The following is a 20,405-nucleotide window of genomic DNA, read 5'->3' as shown; positions in this document are numbered from 1 at the left end:
TTTAGTTTTAGTCTTAGTCCTGTGTCAAATGCCCTTATTAGTTTTAGTCATATTTAGTCAACTTGTATTCTTTTTTGTTTAGTCACATTTTAGTTGACGAAAAGTCTTGGCATTTTAGTCTAGTTATAGTCAAAGAAAATCCAAAGTATTTTAGTCTATTTTTAGTCGACTAAATTCCAAAATTTTTAGTCTAGTTTTAGTCAATAGTCTTTTAGTCTTTGAATGCAGATTGACACTAATGTTAATTAAAAAATCTAGTCTAACCAATAAATTCATTTTAGTCTTTTTTTCACTCATCTCTAAGGTTTATGTGATTATTACCTGATGAAGTAGCTCCACATGTTGAATGATTAGGAATGCTACATTGCTAAAGGTGCCTGGTATTTCTGATATTCACAGAAATACATCCATGTTCTAATTTGCTTATTTTATTATGAACCAACATGATTAAACAACTCTTTAGGACTTTAAAGCAGTCAAGATAAAAAAAAAAAAATGAGCAGAACATGCAACAATATATTTTTAAACCACTCTTTTGCCATAAGTACAACATAAGAAACTCACCTCTCTGATCTGAAATAAAAATAGGTCTTAAATAAAGCCTGACATATTCTAATAAAATAAAATAAAATAAAAAAAATATGCATATTGATCCACATCTCAAATCAGGAATAATAAGTTTATCTTCTATTGTTCAGTGTGTTTCAGGCAGGAATACATTTATTGAAACATAGTTTAACACGTGAAACGGCTGTGTATTGATTGGCAGCAGGTTTTAACTTTGTTCTCGCCGCGCTACGCTTCAGACAGTGCCGGTGGGTGTGTGCTCCTCAGTCATACACACACACACACACACACACACCCCGGCATGAGCACACATCATAAAAAAAGGAGAAAAGCTAACGCGCATCCAATGAATGCACTTTTTGGATAGTAATTTAAAAGTCTATGACGAAAAAGGAAAGAGAAATTTTATTACGTTTTTATTTAATGAAGTAGATTTCGTCTCGTCTTTTTTTCGTCAACAAAAAATGCGTGTTAATTTCGTCACAGTCAGTGTTTAAGGATATTGATTTCGTCTTGTCTTTGTCTCATTTTCGTCATGAAAAAACCCATCGTTGACGAATATATTTCGTCTAGTCTCGTCTGACGAAATTAACACTGGTAACAACTCAAACGCTAGTTCTAACAGCATCGCCTAGTACAGTTTAAGGAAACACCCAGACTTCAGACAACATGGCATCGTTCCTCAGACTAAAAGGCTTCAAGGTCTCGGGAAAAACTTTATCAAGTCTAAGGTTTAGTACAACTTGACATCCTCAGACTTTGCAAGTGTCATATTCTTAATCAGATGGTAATTACAAGCAAATTTGATGCCTCATCTGTGGTAATACCTGATGTTTTAAGAAAGTTAAGAAAATTCAAGAAAAGTTAAGAAATAGAGAAAATTTTCCATCTTTTTCTCTGGCAAGGGAACCCACATTAAGGGACCGTCTAACAAGACCGTCTAACAAGACCGTCTAACAAGTGCATACATGCCGTTTTGTCTGAGGTCTAAGGATGTACTAAAATATACACCACACTCCATCCAGTCTTCACCAGTGAGGTGATCTGCAGCAAACCATCTTGCTGATTAGCATCTCTGTCATATGACTCAGCACAATCCTCTCAAGTGTCATGATCCAGAGAGGTGAAGGAGGGCAGTGGTGAGAGGCTTTTGATACCGGTATGATACAAACTGCTCTGACGGTGTTACTTTGTGAAGGTGCAGGGATAGTCTAACATAAGGTTTAGGCACATGGCAGAGGAGGCTTGCACATGACTTTCATACCCACATGCTGACACTCTCAAGCCCACCTGTTTTATTGAATTTTCTCAGCTTTAGCTCCCTAATAATGTGTGAAGATGATGCAGGACTATCTACAATAGCCTCAGAAATTTGAAACACAAAATCCAGAATATTTCTGGAAAATTAAAAGGACAAAGTTATTCATCATGAGGAGTGACTGGAGTATATGATCTATGATCCATGCACTCCACCAGCACCGTCCTTCTGCTGCCAGTACATCATGCATTTGGGAAAAAAAATACCAATTTGTGGATGTACTAAATTCCCAATAATGTATAGTTATAAGGTATTACATGAACAGTTAACATATTATTACATTTGTCAAGGCTTTGTAATATATTATGAGGCAGGTTATTACACTATTAGTACACAACTTATTTCCTTTTGGCATTAAATGTAAAAATGATTACATTTTTGACTTTGGTTGACTCTCCCATCAATGGAGATGAACTGCAACCATGCAGTACTTAATGATAATCTCAGGATTGTACATTACACACATGTAAAATTGATAATAGTGGAATCACTTGTCATTACACAAAGACAGTCAAGAAACAAAACATTCTTTCTTTTCGATCGTGGCTTTATTTCTGAGAACCAGACCTTGAGTGTACTGTGCCGCTGTAATTTAGAAGATGCATTTGACTATTATGATGTAAAACTTAACAGACAAAATATACAATCCCAGTCTGTATTTACCTGTATTTACCTGTTTGTTTTAGGTTAGGTACATTTGCTGACTTGTAAGTGCAAGTCCATCACCATCACCATCACCCGTGTTTGTGTGTGCACAGCCTGGTAGCTTCGTTTGTACTGTGTTGTAGGACGGATACACGCGGCGAACACGACCGTGATCGGTGTGGGCTTGTATATCAGCTGTGTTTGCCGATGCCGGTCACTGTCATTAACACGGTGTGGGCTTGTAGCCTACATCAGCTGTGTTCGCTGCGCGTCTCCGGCGTGTAAATGAGGCTGTAGGCACACATTCTCAACCAAACAAGCCACAGGATGCATTGCTCATATTCTGAGCTTTTGGCAGACAGATTGCACGCACAATTGGAGGAAATAATGCATTTTGAAGGTCCACTACACCACCTACTAACATTTTCGTCCCATCTCGTCTCGTCATGACGAAAATACACACACGTCTCGTTATGTTTCCATCATCAAAGAGCTATTTTTAGCTCGTCTCGTCCTCGTCATGAAAAGAAAGGGTTGTTAACGTAAATATTTCGTCATCGTAATTGTTGACGAAAGTAACAACAAATCTATGTGAATGTTTTCAGTTACAATTTAGAGTTTGGGGTTTTGTTGCCTAAACTGGGAGAAAGCTTAACTGCTATTGCATGCTATCATTATGCAACACACGCACAGAGCACACACTTGAGCACGGACTATAGGAAGACATTATGCAAGACAGATTACTGGACTCATTTATCAGTGCCAGTTTTAACTGGCTGCATATGGAAACCGCATCAGCTTCATGAGGTCAGTGACTTTGAAAATCAAACACAGTATGTTTAGTTCTTGATTGACAAGTTCAGTTCTGAATGAATTTGCAAGAATAGGAAGTACTTGACATTTACTCCAGGGCTAGAAATGTACAGCAGCTTGGAATGAAAATACCCTCGAAATTTCTTTATATACCAAGGAAAGTAAAACAGAAATCGTAAGTCATTTCATGTCTTACGATATTTATATTTGTGAATGCAACTGTCCCTTGTGAGTTGCTGTAGGTGATTCTTGGGAGCCTGTGACTGGGCAATTCCTTCCAGTGCAGTCTATTTGAGAAATATGGAGCAATTCTTGATCATAAAAACAGACCAAGCAAAACACAGTGCTCCTGATTGTTATACTCTGTGATGGTGTGGTATGATTTAAAATGATGCTGATCCTAGCAGTACAAATTAAGTGTGCATTTGCAGTCCAAAAAATACTCACAGTCAAAATTCCTGAGAATGAAAAATGTCCATTGAAAAAACTGAACTGGACTGTTCATTTAAATGGTACGAGCATCTTGAGAAGTGTTGTTTTGGAGAGGAAGAGGCACAGGCCGTAGTGGGATGACAGATACAGATAACAAAGCAGCCAGTGCAGGAAACCTACATGGCTAAAAGGGAAAAACTCCAGCAAAACAAAGATCTGATTGGTTCATTATCCAGATTACACAGAGTTCAACTGTGGGTGAGGAGCAAGACACAGGAGTGAGGAAGGTATAATAGTGTTTGCTGCAGCTCAGACTGACTCTTTGTGTGGTTGCATGGCCACTCAATCCTGTTTGTGTCACACAGCCGCTCAGCTTAATCTCCTTGAACTCGGTTCTCGTTTCTGTGATGCTCTTAAGTGATAGTTATTTAATGTGGTTGAATCATTAGGTAGAGATTAAGTTAGCATTGTGCTAGCCTGATTTGAGGAAGCAGACAGAGAGGTATGGTGTTCTAAGCTCAAACTGCCAAACAGTTTTGGTGGAGGTGGTATTAGGCATTTTGGGTGTTATTTAACAACATAAAGACATCTCCAAACACCCCCCTCTCTGTAGTGTCATCAAGTGTCATCTGTAGTGTCATCAAGTGATAAAACCTGCAGCATTTCTGCTGGCAATAAAATGGAACCAGGGCTTTGAGCTTCATTTCATTACAGTTCTGCCACCTACAAACCACAAAATATGCTTTATCCCAGTCAAATCACCATGGTACTGGACTGCATCCAGTGTCTCTGCCAATTTAGTGTCTGTGGAGCTGATCCAGGATTTGTCTTTTGATGAAGAATTAATTATTATTGAATTAAGATGTACCTGGCTGTCTCCGCTGTGTCCCAGCCCAGCTGATGGATGAATGTGCCTCCAAGCCAGAGGCAAAAGCAGCACTAAATTCACTGACTCATGTCTCATCAGGCCCATTTTTCTCAATATCCATCAGGTCTCTGAATGCTCTAGTCATCAACTTTTTGGTTGGCCCCATAGAAAGTGCACCCACACTTCTGGGACAGGACAGTGGGGTCGGCTTGTTACCAATCAGTGGGCTGCCTGCAGTATTTATTGCTGCTTTGGCAAGCAATGTGATGCAGAATATTTACATATTTTGGGGGTCAGCACAACCACTCTTTTCTGTGTTTGGACCCAGTGTCAGAGAGTTGGAGAGTTTGTAGTTTCCCAGGCAAAGTCAGTAGCTTGTGTATGACAGTAGTGGTGCTATCTTCTTCTCATTGTGACTTGTGACTTTGACTGTGATTGTAGCCTCCTGCCATTGAGTTGAACTTTTTTCAAAGGTGTACATTTGTCAAAATGGGTGAACATTCCATTTAAGTCTTATGTGAAGTGTATATATTTGATAGACAGATCAACAGACTCACAAAGGCAATGATTAATTGGCACTGAGTGATCTGTAATGCTAACTGGCAAGAAAGGGCAATTTTACACAAAATGAATCACTAGCAACCAGTGGTCTCATCAAATTTTACTAACCTATGTCTCTCTGAAGTGATATCTCATAAATCCAAATGGAATATGTTGTCTAATGTACTGTTATCTGATGCAGCGTCTGGGGGAGTTAGTGCTTGGCTTCCTGAACAAGGAGTTGCAGCCTTCCTGTCAGCTGGCCTGTCTAGAAACCACTCGCATCCTCTCTCGAGACAAACACTGCGTGAATCCCTTCATCACCCGGTCTGCCATGGCCACCCTTGCCCGCTATGCTGGCATCATGGTTCATACTGACACACCCGCCCCCAGCCAGCCAGAGGATGGCCAAGGTATTGGAACATCAGAAGGTATTCTCGGTATCACTGTTTTGAGATTTGTCACAGAAGGAGATTAGTGCTGGCAGAGATTGTCTTTGAGCTGCCTGACTCTGCATTTGTCATGCTCATGTTGAACTGTTTAATGGCAAAAAATACCTTGTTATTTCCTGATGCAGGTGAGGAACAGGGAGGAGAGAGCCAGGAAACGGCAAAAGGAGTGACCGAAGTGGTGAAAGAAGCCCCACCTCCCTCAGAAAACCCTGACCTCGAAGTAATTGTAGAGGCTCTGAAATCCATCTGTAACATCCTGCTACACAATGAGACGGGGCAGGTTGGTCTGTTCTGTTGTACTCTAAATCTACCCATATTTAGAAAAAAGATCCCAGACAAGTAATCACAATTACATATACCTGTAAATTCAACTTTAAAATCAAACCACCTGTGAGGTTCTGTGAAGACAGATGCTTCAGTATAACACAGTCTTCAACTTGCAGCCATTGAGCAGCTCCACTGGTGAATAACTGAATGACTGACATGATTTTTCAATGATTTTTCATTTTAAATTCAGTAACAGTTAAATAATTAATTTAAAGAATAACTAGATCCCATACCCAAATGTCTGTGAAGCCTGTCCTCTAGTGGTGAAAAGTAAGGTACCTGGTTTTTGGCGGTAGGTGTCATCTCGTGTTGTACTCCATGGATAGTGGCATCACCTGTCACTAAAGACCAGGCACACTACTTTTCAGAGAGGTAATGGGGTCAGTCCAGACAGGGCGCACTGGCCTAGGCTGGGGTGCTCCGCAACCGTTCTGGTTGAAAGCCACCAAGAGGCAGCGGAAGACCATGGTGGTGGACGAAATCACCAGGGTGGAGCAGGAGCACTTCCACATAACAGTTGTATCCCAGGGCAGTCAAGGAGTCTGGACGCGATGGGAGGCTACCTGGCAGAGGCGCATCAGCTGGGCAGACATCTGGAGGACACCACAAAGCAGACTCAGCTTCCTGGTGAGGGCAGTCTACGATGCTCTCCTATGCCCCCAGAACCTCAGCCAGTGGTTTGGGAGTGAGGTGGGCTGCCCTCTGTGTGGTAACATCAAGGCTAGCCTCCAGCACATACTGTCGGGATGCAAGGTGGTGCTGACCCAGGGTCGCTTCAGGTGGCGCCATGACCAAGTCCTAGCCAAGCTGGCAGAGCTCCTGGAAAACACAGGGTAGCAGCCAACCGCAGCCTTGAAAAATCACAGCCTGTGCGAATAGCCTTTTCAAGCCAGGCGAAACACGCAGAGCAGCTGCACAGGAGAATGCCATTCTCAGACCAGGCAAGGAGTGGCAGATGTTGGCAAACCTCAAGAGACAGCTGGTCTTCCCAAGGGAGATCATGACAACCACTCTCCAGCCAGACATCATCATGTGGTCTGCGGTGGAGAGAAGAGTCGTCATGATTGAACTTACCATCCCCTGGGAAGAGGGCATGACAGCAGCCCACGAGAGGAAACACCTAAAATACTCCGACCTTGTAGCGGAGTTCCAAGAGGCTGGCTGGAAAGCCAGGGTATTCCCCGTGGAGGTCAGAAGCAGGGGCTTTGTCAGCAAGACGGTAATCCAGTTGCTCCGAAGTGCCGGCATGACAGGCTCAAGTCTGCGAAAAGCTGTGAAGGAGCTGGGAGAAGAGGCAGAGAAGGTGAGCTACTGGCTGTGGCTTCGGAGGAAGGAAAATGTTTGGGGGCAGCCTGCAGCTGCCTTTAAAGGAGTGTTGCACCAGCTGCACCAGTACATCCCCCCCGCCCGGAGATGTACTGGTGCAGGGGGCAAAACATCAGTGAACGGCGGCCTTCAGCTGACGACCCTGCAGCTGCCCACATTAGGTGTGACAGGCCTGAAGGCCAAAGCAGGAACCAACACCTGTCCTGTGCAATGATCACTATAAGAGGCTTCACAAAAAATTGGTTTAGGCTTCAGTTACTCTTTATCTTGTTTTAATCACATGTTGTCCTAAGACTTACTAATATAATAGTGCTACTACCTCTACAACTACCAATACAAATACAATACATCTAATGTAAATACATTTACATTTTTCATTGATCTTAATATAGCAAAGGCGAATTATTTTAGGAACTGATATATTTTTTTAAATTAACATAAAAAACTCACATACCCTCTGCAGTATTCCCATTTGAGAACCACTGTTCTAGAGCTCACAGTTTTTATTTTGGCAGTAGTTTAGCACAGACTTCTAGGTGTTCCAGATTTGATGAAAACTACTTTGGCAAAAGCTCACTAAACCTGTCCAGGAGATATAACCATGTGATTGTGAGCAAGCAAACATTCTTTACTTATTCTTGAAATGCTCTCTCTAAACAAAGAGCGATCGATTGATTTACTGATTTACTGAATGGTTTTCCACTGGCAGGTGGTAGCGGCCGAGCTGCAGTTGATGAAGGGTGTGGCAGAGAGGCTGAAGCAGTCTCATGACCCTACCTGGAACCATGAGGTACAAATATGGAGATAGGATAGGTTCCATTCCCCATGATCTTTGATAGGAACAAGACAGTAAAGAAAATGAAAGAGTAACTACACCACTGGTCTCTTTCTGTTACTTTCATCAGGTACGTTTCTTTGACTTGCGACTCACTTTCCTGCTGACAGCCTTGAGAGTGGATGTCAGGGCACAGCTGGCCCAAGAGCTCCACGGCATTAGTATCCTAGGTAAGCCGTTGAAGACTTTTCCCTTATCCCCTTTCCCTTTTGTAACTTCAAAGTTAGAAAAAAACTTGGCTTTGTATATTGTATGACAATGTCATACATACTCTGTATCTGCTGAGTGCAGTGCTTCACTGAGGGATACGTAATATTTATATTGCGTGAAATATCCAAACCTAAGATGCCATGGCTTTATGGCTGCAGCATTACATCAAATAGAAAACATCTACATGTCTTATACATCGTTTTATACCCATTTCCCTGGAATCCATTTTGTATCTTTGGAAATCTTGAGACATCCATTACAGGAGATGTTTTTCAGGTCTTTTGCATATAGGACATGGCAAAACCAAAGTAAAACCAAGGTGCTGCTTGCTTCTGATAATGGGTTAAAGAAGGAAAGCATATTGGTTGTGTGCACACTCTTTACATCTGGTGATTGTAATTGTGTTAAACATTTTCAAACCTGTGCAAATTCACTTGATTTCTTTCAAAAACATTATATATTTAAAGGCCCCATGGCATGAAAAATGCAATTTTGGTTGTTTTTGTGTGATAGGGAAGGTATTGGGGCCACATAAATACTGTCCCATGCATTAAACCTGTGATAAATGGAGAAGTGCACACAGCCCATTTTTTGAAACTCTCCCTGTAAAACGAGCGGATTGCACTTCTGTTACTTCATGATGTCATGAAGACGGTATCTCCGCCCACAGCCCTCCTTTGCTCCCCAGGCAACAAGCTCACAAGCTAGCGAACTTAGCCAGTCCACCTCCGCTCCCCAGGCAGCAAGCTCACACACAAATGTTTGTTACAACTAAAAATGCCAGACTTTGAACCATCGGTGTTTGCTAAATTTTCAAGTAGGTAGAGTATTGAATACAGAGTAGCCTTGCATCTTATTGAGTGGATAGTGACTAAGACTGTTGTTACATCAATGGAGTTTTCACATTCATTTTTGCAAAAACACGTTACCTTTTACCAGACATTATTGTTATCTTGATTAGTGTTACTCTGTATTGTGACATTTGTTAACGTTACAGTATATTTAACAAACATAACTTACCATTCTGAAACATCCTGTAATAAACAGATTTGAGGTGGTTCGGTGTCTCCTGCCGTTTGTGATTCGGGATCGGGCTCAAACATGTACGGTCGTACAACAGCACGCTCAGCGGTAGCCATGACAATCTTTCCCATACCATGACAACCGTTTAGCACCGTTTACCAGTGTAGGTTTCAGTTACTTGCCTGCGATTGGCCCGACCATATGTCACTCAGAAAACAGTCAGCCAATCAGTGGAGAGATGCTGATTCTCTCTTCTGATTGGCTAAACGAACTGTGCTTAAAATTAAATTAAATAAAAATAACCAGACAATTACCCAAATATTTGAAAAACAAAATGTGAGAAAATGACCATGAAAAAATGGTGTAAACTGATCATTACTAGAAAACTAGAAAAAAAAAAATTAGTAAAAAAAATACCAGAAAACTGCATTTAGAATTATTACAGTTATTTATTTGTTACCTTCATTGCATTTTACATTGGGTCTGTCCATCTTGATGTGTAGCGTAGTGGGATAATTGAATAGTTGCATTTGTACAAGAATAAGTACAAATGCAATGGATAGGACATTAGGATGATGGCTTTCTGCTCTGTGTATATCTCAGGGAACCAGCTAGATGCCACGCTGGGTCTGTGTTGGCCGGACACCTTGGAGACATCCAGGGTTGGTTCAGAGGGCGTCCCACCTGAAGATCTACCTCCCCTCAGCCGCCAGCAGACAGAACGAGCCATGGAAATACTGAAAACGCTGTTCAATATTACATTTGACACAGCAAGACGCAAAGTCGACGAGGTATTAAACATAAGAAATTTTAAAGGGATCATACACCCATTTTGAAAAGTGTGATATTTCCCTTGTAGCTGTTACGTAGGACAGTGGTGGTGCTATCTTCCTCACATTGTTACTGAGTGCTGGATACTGGCACCAAATGCTAACTGTTAGCCTCCTGTCATTGAGGTGGACTTCCTCCCAGCTAACATTCTTAAAAATAACTGCTCTAATCAACTCAATCTGTTAGTCAAACAAAGTTTGAATAGTTTGAATAACTGCTTTTATCCATTTGCTATATCAAAGTGGTACAAAAATGTCAACCATTTTCAAAGAAAAAAATAATAATAACATCATATTTTTCAAAATGGGTGAATTATTCCTTTAATGCATTTTAATATTAAAGTAAATGCTTCACTTTGCAAAATGGGAGCAAAAAGCGCTCATCATTGCAGGAGGCATTGGCACCATTTTTCCCAAGTATGGACTTGCGAAATGTGATATTACCTTTGTAATGGCTTGCATAATAAATGCATAATAAAAAAGCATCACATTTTCAGTAATTATGAATGCCCTCAGAACATGTGTAGAATAGATGAGTAATGTGTGTGTGTGTGTGTGTGTGTGTGTGTGTGTGTGTGTGTGTGTGCGTGCGTGCGTAGGAGGACGCAGCAGAGTACAGACATTTGGGAGCCATTCTGAGACACTGTCTAATGAGCCATGCAGATGGAGAGGAACGTACTGAGGAGTTTCATAGGTTGGCACATACACATACACACACACACATACTTGCATACAAGCAATGCATACATCAAACACACACACTGTATGTTGCTCCAGTTATCCAATCAGTTAAGATGCAATTGCTATTTACTTAATTAATTTGATGAATGCATGTTCTCTCTGTCTCTCTCTCTCTCTTCTTAGCCATACAGTGAACCTGCTAGGTAACCTCCCCCTCCCCTGTTTGGATGTCCTGTTGTTGCCCAAAGTCCAACAAGGCTCCATTGAGTACATGGGGGTCAACATGGACGCTGTTAACATGTTGCTGGAATTCATGGAAAAAAGACTTGATCGGGTGAGACACCACTCTGTGTGTGTATGCATGTTTATAATGTGTGATAAGGCATGAATCATTTACAAGGGCAACCAAGCCCATTGCATTTGTTTGTTTGTTTGTTTGTTTGTTTGTTTGTTTTTGTTTTGTTTTCTTTGTCTCCCAGCTTAGTCATGTCCAAGAATATAACACAGTGTCTTGTCACTGCCTCCCCCTCCTGTTGATCAGGGGAGGGTGCATTGCATGTTCATTCAGTCAGAAATGTACTCAGTTGTTTTCAGTTAGATGAGAGGAGTGTCCCAAAAACATACTACATACTCATTCTAACCAGGTTTTGAGTATGTAGTGTTTTCACACTGTAAAAGTATGCAGTATACTCAAGAACATCAACATACATACTCAACTGTTTTCCCACAATGTAGTGCGTTGCAGAAGGAGAGCAGCTCAGGGGGCAAGCCCAAAATAAAAATCAAATGTCTGTAAAGTGCGGTATGTTGAATTTCTGTCATACTAATTGCCAAAACGGTTGAGCACAACTTTCTGTTAATTAGAGGCAGCAACCACTCTGACCAATCAGCTAGCTGAATTTGCGTCTGTTACTAGTCAACATAGATGAGAAAATATCAGATAGAGTTTCCATGCGTATATGTTTTCCTTGCTTTACCTCTTATATGAACAGGAGCTAAGTTTGACCAACAAATCAAACTTCCAAAATCACTTTTATTTTATTGGGGAAAAAAAATCTAATTTGTTTGATTTGTGTATTTCTGATTCACACTTTCATCAGCTAATAGGCATTTGAAGCCAAAAACTGTCGTTACTTTAGTTTTGTTTGAATAGATATTACTTCAGCAGATTTTCTGCTGTTTGCTATGTGTTGACTCACTTGTGGCGCCAGACTGAAGATACCAGAGCCTACAAAATATTTCTACTCATCCTACTGGTAATTATCACAAGGAGTTGTTGTGAATATTTTTTTTCCCCCAGTGGGGATCTACTATTTAACATAAACAACATAACATAAATGATCTTCTGAAATTTTGTTTAGAATTGGCATCAACATGGATGACTGCATCATACTTGTAAACCTAACATCGACATTTTGTCTTACAGATTCGTATCAATATCACAAGGATATAGCATAATCTTTTCCATGGTTATCTGGCCAATTTACTAACACTGCTTTATGAAATACCCCTCAGTTTACTGAAGTACCTGGGTTTAGAGGGGAACTCTCTATGTCTATAAATGCAACCAAAGCTGTATCCACTCAAAAATATGCTCAGTCAGTGGTGGAACTACTACTTCCAAACAAAACAAGCTTCCACAGCACTTGTCAGCAGCTTCTAGCCTTTTATTCTCTTTTAGACTGCTCCTTTTGTTTCTGTATTGAGCCATAACTTGACCACATCTCAGCCTTTTTTAGGGCCACAAGTAAAATTCATAAGACAGTGCTGTATATTCACAAATAACATGTAACATGTAACAGGCACGGAATGGTGTCTGTATTTATATAGCATAAGAAATTTTTGAAGTAGAATAGAGCAATTTTTTTCTGCAATTTCTGATCTATCAAATTGGATGCGATTTTTCAGTTTCTTCAGAAAATAATTTCATCGGCTGCAAATGATTGTGTCAATAAAGAAATGACGTGATAACAAATAACAATGGGCAGGCATTTGTTGATGCTGGAGGAAACAGAGCACTCTTGTCTTCTCTGTAGTCTGCCTGTATATTAATCATAATTTATTTGTCCCTCTCTCAGGGTAATAAGCTGAAGGAGACCCTTCTCCCATCCCTCAACTTGTTGACTGAGAGTGCCCGGATCCATCGAGAGACCAGAAAGTTCCTCAGGTCGAAGGTCAGTAGTTGAGAGTGGACAGGAATTACGAGAATTACAAAAGTCAGATGTTTTCCTCATAGTTTAAATATGCTTCACAGGATGCAGCAAATATTTTTTTTTTTTAAATCACAACTGGCTCTTTGAAATCTGAGAAAAATCTGTTGATTTCTTTCAACAACATGGGGCAAAAGGCAATAAGCAAATTAGCAAGAGATGACTTGAAAATTTAAAAAAGAGAAAAAAGTATGAAATGAGGAAAATGACAAAAAAGATGAAAAACAAGAATATGATCAGAAAATTAGCAAGTTATTAGTAAAAAAAATAGAATCATTTGAAACATTTTCCCCAAAAAATACGAGAAAATTACTCTATGATTAGCAAAAACAAATACCATAAAATTATCAAAAAACATATAATATATGAAAAAGAAAGCAAAAATATTGTTATCCAAATATCCAAAAACCAAAGAAAATCCCCTGAAAAATGAAAAATAAAAAAATGACATTACAAGCGCAAATGAGTGTTTCTCCTTTGTTGGTGTAGGTCCTGCCCCCACTTCGTGATGTGAAGAACCGACCAGAGGTCGGCAACGCCCTGAGGAACAAACTAGTTCGCCTGATGACACACATCGACACAGATGTCAAGAACTGTGCGGCTGAATTCCTCTTTGTTCTATGCAAAGAAAGCGGTGAGGGACGCAATGTTTGTTTGATTGTTTGATTGCTTACTTGTTTCTCAGACTGTTAGACTGTTTCATAAGCCCCTGAATATAAAAGTGTCCATGATAACCTTCACTCTTCGTCAACATTCCAGGCCTCTGCTGATCTCAAAGATGTTTTTCCTTGAAGTGCATAAAGTGGTCTAATCTTAAATGCTCCAGTATTTGTAGTATAAATCTAAACACTATCAATCTTTTGTGATTAAACTAACTTTTCTGGATTATAGCCCCAATCTGTAATTACGTGTCTGATGTCTGCCATGTTGACTCAGCTACATCAAGTCTGCACAGAATGAACCTTTTGCGTTTTTTTGTTTGTTTGTTTTTTGTTTTGTTTTGTTTTGCATTGGTGTGCTTTAGAAGTGTATACAGTATTTTGGAATAATGGTCCAGGGGAACAGAGAGCAACTAATGAGGATATTTCACCACCATGTAGACTCATGTCACATCCAGGGAATTAGACAACCGAACTCTCTACCACAGTTCAGTTTTGCTTTAATACTGTTATGCATACAATATACTATATACTCTATATAAAAATTTTTCTTATTTCATAAAGCCTGACTCGGCTATGTTGACAGTTTTCTTCTACTCATGAATAACTGAACATTGTCAAAATATTTTTGCATGAAGCCTAGTAACTAATTTAAAAAAAGCAAATTGTATACATTTATAAATAGAAGAAGACTGTAATCATGTTGGAGATGAATAACTAATTTGCTAGAAAACAAATCGTGGTTTACCTGTAATTTTGTTATCACTGAAGTGCTTTAAATTGATTCATTTAGCCTTATTTATTTTCCATTAAAATATATGTTCTTTTAACTCTGTTAGGTTTACCATTCCAAGTTAAATTCAATATCTTATATTCATATGGTTTAAGAAAGGCTCAGAGGGAGAAATAAACCAAACCAAACAAAATTATTCTTCAAAGTTCTGTAAAAGACTACCATAACAACTGGAACATTCTTTGTGTTTGCAGTTTCCAGGTTCATTAAGTACACTGGTTATGGTAATGCTGCTGGCCTGCTGGCTGCCAGAGGACTGCTGAGGGGGGGCAGAGACTCCGGGATCTACTCTGAAGATGAAGACTCAGAGACCGAGGAGTACAGAGAGGCCAAGGCCCAGTCAGTACCAGCACAACACTGCACTGGCCTATTAATAAGATTTATAGTATAATTAGGTGCTCAAGGCTGTAGGGATGAAAAGCTGTTTTCCAATTCTTCCTGCCTTCCTTCCTTCTTTTCTATCTCTATTTCACTCCTCCCTCCCTTTCTTTCTTTCTTTCTTTCTTTCTTTCAACACTAAGGGGATAAGTTACAAAAGGTTTGCCATTTTGCAGCCATTGTACACAAGGACCCAGATTATTATGAATAACCAGGTTATGGCAGGAAATTGTAGTACTCTGATTACTCAGAACCATTGCCTACATTGTACTCCCCCAATAATTGGATTCACACCCACCCCTGACCTTCCCCGAATTGTTGCCATTGTTGACAGTGGTGCTGCAGCTGACATGCAGCCGTCAGAGTGCCTCCATTAGCTGGATTTCGACAAGCTTTGCCCCTCTGCTCCAGGTGATGCTGCCAGATGCAGTTTTTCCTGCCTTAGATGTTCAGAAAATGGAGTAAGGGTTTACATGGCCCAATGATCGGCAGATATCAAGCTATCTTAACCTTGACTAGCTATCTGCCTTATCTTTTCCAGCTTTCTTGTTTACATGGCAATTGAGAAATCAGATTACTGCCCATATATGGTGAATAATTCAAAAGCTAAAGTGCATATAAACACAACTTTTGTGATTGAAAAAAATGATGTGCTATTCACAAACCTCCTACAGTGAGTGGAAAACTGAATCATCCTGCCCAGGAGCAATATAGTGTGCTATCGCTACTTGTACCTATTTTACAATGTGTATACATTTCAGCACATTCACTACTGTATGGTGTGTGCAATTCATGATTCAAGATCATTGCTACTTGTCATTCCTAACCAAGGTATAAATTTGAAAGGGGTAGGAAAGTAAGATATATAAATTCTGATTTAAATGTTTTTATTCTCATCACTGGATATAAAAACTATAATGAAATGCAGAGAGGTCTATCAGTTGGTTTCTCCTGAGCCAAACCAGCGGTTTTGCTTGCTTGGGATTAAAAGCAAATTTCACACTAGAACACACACTAAAAAAAGTATCCAAAAGTTATAGTTGAGTAAAAGCCATCCCTTCCAGCTTCACTGCTGAAACCATCTCACTGTCCCAGATCAATCACTATTGACAGCCACTTAGTAGCACTGTTGTGAAATATCAGAGATGTTGGCTCGACCCTTCAGTCACCCAAACAACTGCCTGATTACCAAATGCGTCAATGTGCCTCCAATTTACAAGATTTAGTTTTTAGTAAGTGGTGTATAGTGAAAAAGTGCACATTTTATTCTCAGAATATAGCAAAGTAAAAGTGAAAGTTATGAGAAATCAAAATTGGTCTACTACAGAAATAAAAAGGATGTGATGCACACACTTTCAAATCACTATGGCAACAGTGTTTGTAGCAGGGAAAAGGCATCATTAACATCACAGGCGTGCTAGAGAGAGTAATATTAATCAATTCACATAATTGCATAAGTGTACAGATCCCCATTATACTCTCTATTTACCTGATTTATCTGACATATTTGATTATCCAGAGTTTTGTTTGTTATGTTTTTCTAAAAAATAACTTGTGGACAGTCATGTGGCACAGCTATCACATTTAACCAGTACAGGCACAACCATGCTTCTGCTGTACTCTACCATTTTGCTTATTGCAGCCATAGGCCTTTCTCTACCATATTTGAAAATGCAGTGCTTCAGGAACTACTTTTGGAAGACCTGTGAACAAGAGGGTGACCACAACAAAAGCAGCAAACAGGGCCAAGTGACAAAAAAAAACATTTCAAACTACAGCAAACACCAAAAATTAAAAAAAAAAAAAAAAATGTAAAAAATTCCAAACAGTATCTATAATTTATTGGGTGCTTAAATGTCACAAAAGCAGAGGATCCCACTCAGAAGTGGTAGTCATCATCTTAAAGTTTTAAACCTGAAGTAACATGCAGCTCAGTGCTGTCTGTTTATTTTTTCCAGTCATAAAGCTTCAAAATTGAGCCCAATATTGCTGTTTTGCTTAAATCTGTCACAGATATGCTAGTATATGTACATGGACTCGATGAAGTGTAAATTCATATATTAGTGATACTTCTTGTAACTACCACCATCTTGTTTGACTACAGGCTTGTGGTGTGTGGCTTCAATTTTGGCATGGAAAATGTGTTTAAAGCTACAGAATATCATCTTTTCTGTCCTGTTGATTCTATCTGTTTTTCCTTCTCTCTCTCAAGTATAAACCCAGTAACAGGAGTTGTAGAAGAGGAGCAGCCTAACCCCATGGAGGGAATGACAGAGGAACAGAAAGAATATGAGGCCATGAAGCTGGTCAACATGTTTGACAAACTGTCAAGGTTAACACTTCTTACTCCTAAATATACATGCACAAACAGCTTGTACAGTGCAGTCAGAAAGGATTTACCTGTCATTTGTAATTTGTAATTTGTAACATATTATTTATTGCCTGTCACTATAAATCCATGAAATGATTTATATGTTCCAGTCATTTTTGGTATTTACATTGCACCTCATCTTTTACTTTGATTTATAATTCCTTTGTCTAATGTTAAAAATCCAGACCGTTTAATCAAATCCGGAGTCAGTCACCATCACTTTCATTTACAGTTTTTTGTGTAGTTCCAGTTTTGTGCTTGTACACATATTTTACATACATCATTACCCAGAATCCTATTGTTCCCACCCACACCATTATACAGGAAGCTCCTGCACACAGATTACTTGCACTTTCAGCTGTTGTCTTTATACTTCCTGACTGCATCAGACAAGTGAAATCAGTGTGGTAATATTAAGTAAAGGCTCATCACCTGTCACAATCCAAATGATTATCTTAATATATCCCAATAAAAATATGCATCAGATACAGCAAGGTAGGAGTCAGCACACTTTCTGCTAAGATGAAGAGCTTATATTATCACCAGGCAAACATGTGGTTAACATCGATCAAGGTGATGCATTTAAATCTTTTAATCCATGTGTAACAAATGTTATTTCTTACCCTCTGTCACACTGTCCCTAGCTCATTAACTATAACACTTGCAATAGGGTTCACTTAAATCCTGATAAATGATATCATTTACACAAGGGACTACATGGGTTTGCTAAAAAGATTATCTTCATTTTGATAACTTAGCATGAATATGATCTTTGTTAAACACAACACAAAACACCTACATAGTGGTATATATGTGTTAAAAATGATCATGCACACATTTACATTGGCTTGACCTTTGCTCTCTCTCTCTCTCTCTCTCTCTCTCTCTCTCTCTCTCTCTCTCTCTCTCTCTCTCTCTCTCTCTCTCTCTCGATAGGAATAATGTGATCCAGCCAATGCAGCTTGGTATGGATGGCAAGATGAGGGAGATTAACCCAGAGGACTTGCATAAACTGACCCACAATCCCGCCGCCCAGCCCGAAAACCCACCACAACCAGACAGTGAAGACGAGGCTCAGTAAACACAGAAGCATGTAGACTGATACACACACAGACACATTCAACACCTGTGACAACAACTGCCTGGTCATTTTACATATAATTACATGGTCCAACTTGTTCCTGCCTACTCTTTGTGGTGGAACTAAATGGAAAGCGAAATAAAGGAGTGGTTAGATCCGTTCACTGTAAGGTCTGTCTGAAGCAGGAGGAGCTAAAACAACATGGAGAACATGAGAGGGAGAATCAATTATTTTCCTGACTAAGGATGCAGAAATAGAGTCAATGTTTGATAAAAACAGAGCAATGCAGGTTTGGAGCAGTTATTGAATAATTTATTACACACTACATGTTATTATTTTAAAAATAGTGTTATTGTTTTAATTAGTAATCCCTGGGACCAATAATCTGTCACAATATTTTTGATATTGATATTACAGAGAAAGTTCCAAAACTGCACAACTGAATCTTGAAAGCCAAACATCTCAGCACCAGCACCTGGCCAAGTAAACACAGATAAAATAGTAGTATTAATCAACAAGCTACGTATATATTATTGTCATTTTGTGCTATGGGACAGTAAAAACATTTCTTACTGCCCATTTAAAGGGATAGTTCACCCATTTTGATAAATGTGATATTGTTTCACCATTTAAGTTGAGGAAAGCAAAAACAACTTAACCCAATATGACCTGACTTTAGTCCCTCGTGAGCGTTTCTGTATGGGTCAGCTGCTAAAATGAGTCTCAGGCTTGTTCAAAGAAAACTCAGGCAATTATCTTGTATCCAGAATTAAAAAGCCTTTATTTCAATGGCATGCCAAGACAGACTCTGACAAAAGGACAGACATGTCTTCTGTGAAACATTGACCTGAGTGTGACTAAGTGTGACCTGTTTTCTAATGCTCTTCACATGACACGAGTAGTGAGAACCGTTTCCTGGCCAGGTCCCTTTGTTAAATTGCTCATTTTGGTTTGTGGACTGAAACAACTTGTAGGAATACACCAAGTTTATGGGAGACTGTTCTGTTGGTCACATATGAAGTAGGCCTAATGACACCAAAATCACTGATTTGTACCCTGTAGATCTTTAGCTCCAGCACTCCATGCTCACCCTTCAGCATTCATGAATATAAGTTTTAGGGCTTGAAAACACCCAACTAGCTATGAGATGAATCACAATCTTATAAAAACTGATTCACTGAAAAACAAAACAAGATAAACAAAAAGCAAAGGTCCAAAACTATGTACTTAATAGGTTTTACAGGGAATGAAGTGCAATGTCCCACAGAGTGTGCACAGGACACAATTAAGCATATTCGCCTAGTATGAGACATACACCATCTGCTTCTCTTACCAAATGAATGCAGGCAAATAGCTGAACCAAGCATAAACTATTTATTTTGAAAGCTAGTCAAAGATGTCCACTTATATTCCTGAGGGTGGAATCAGAGCATTCTGCAGTAGGAATTTTAGATTAATCTTTGTTGTGTTTTGTTTTTCTCTTTTTTCAGAATGGATGTGTTAGGTTTTGCAGTGAAGAATTTGCATTTTGGACTGAAGCACTGGGAATATTTTATTTATTTTATTTTTAGACTATGAAATATGAAGCTACAGAAGGCAGAGAAAAACATGTATTCACAGATTATGAAGTTGAAATATTGATGTGTTGTATGGAAAAGAATGAGTCTATGAAACAGAGAATATATATTTAATGTATCCTTATTTATATTGTACTGTATATATGACTACTAATTCTAACGTGGACTGTAATTTAAAGTAAAATTGTTTAAAAATATGTTGCTGTGTTTCTCTTTTTTTGTGTGAGTCATTTTTAATGTGATAGCTGCCCTGCTTTGCAGTGCAATTACAATTTCCATCGCCCAAGGAGCTGGACAGAGGTGATGTTTTTACCCCATTACCTTTGTCAGTTTGTTTATTTATTAGCAGTATATCTCAAAAAGTTGTGAAGGAATTTGCATGAAACTTGTCAGAAAAGTTGATCATGTGTCAGAGAAGAACTGATTCATATTGATTGGTCAAATTGTCACATGGCAGTGGGTGGGGCAT

At 39.3% G+C, this 20,405-nt stretch overlaps 1 protein-coding gene across 4 annotated transcripts in view; it reads left to right on the top strand.

The window, feature by feature from the left end:
- The window catches only part of ric8a (RIC8 guanine nucleotide exchange factor A), a 31,688-nt gene extending 11,555 nt beyond the window's left edge, over positions 1–20,133 (top strand). For 2 of the 4 annotated variants that reach the window (XM_030054510.1, XM_030054508.1), the window contains 12 exons: positions 5,386–5,596; positions 5,761–5,915; positions 7,998–8,078; positions 8,194–8,293; positions 9,960–10,147; positions 10,786–10,880; positions 11,051–11,201; positions 12,946–13,041; positions 13,567–13,711; positions 14,724–14,868; positions 17,120–17,239; positions 18,215–20,133. In XM_030054510.1, coding sequence (XP_029910370.1) covers positions 5,386–5,596; positions 5,761–5,915; positions 7,998–8,078; positions 8,194–8,293; positions 9,960–10,147; positions 10,786–10,880; positions 11,051–11,201; positions 12,946–13,041; positions 13,567–13,711; positions 14,724–14,868; positions 17,120–17,239; positions 18,215–18,359 — 1,632 coding nt within the window. In that variant the 3' untranslated portion in view covers positions 18,360–20,133. Of the gene's footprint in view, positions 1–5,385; positions 5,615–5,760; positions 5,916–7,997; positions 8,079–8,193; positions 8,294–9,959; positions 10,148–10,785; positions 10,881–11,050; positions 11,202–12,945; positions 13,042–13,566; positions 13,712–14,723; positions 14,869–17,119; positions 17,240–18,214 lie in introns of all 4 variants that reach the window. The other 2 variants (XM_030054509.1, XM_030054507.1) reach the window with 1 other exon arrangement.
- Positions 20,134–20,405: the final 272 nt, after the last annotated feature.

This window comes from Myripristis murdjan, chromosome 6, assembly GCF_902150065.1.
Source record: "Myripristis murdjan chromosome 6, fMyrMur1.1, whole genome shotgun sequence".
NCBI lineage: Eukaryota > Metazoa > Chordata > Actinopteri > Holocentriformes > Holocentridae > Myripristis > Myripristis murdjan.
This window is presented reverse-complemented; position numbering and strand designations above follow the sequence as displayed.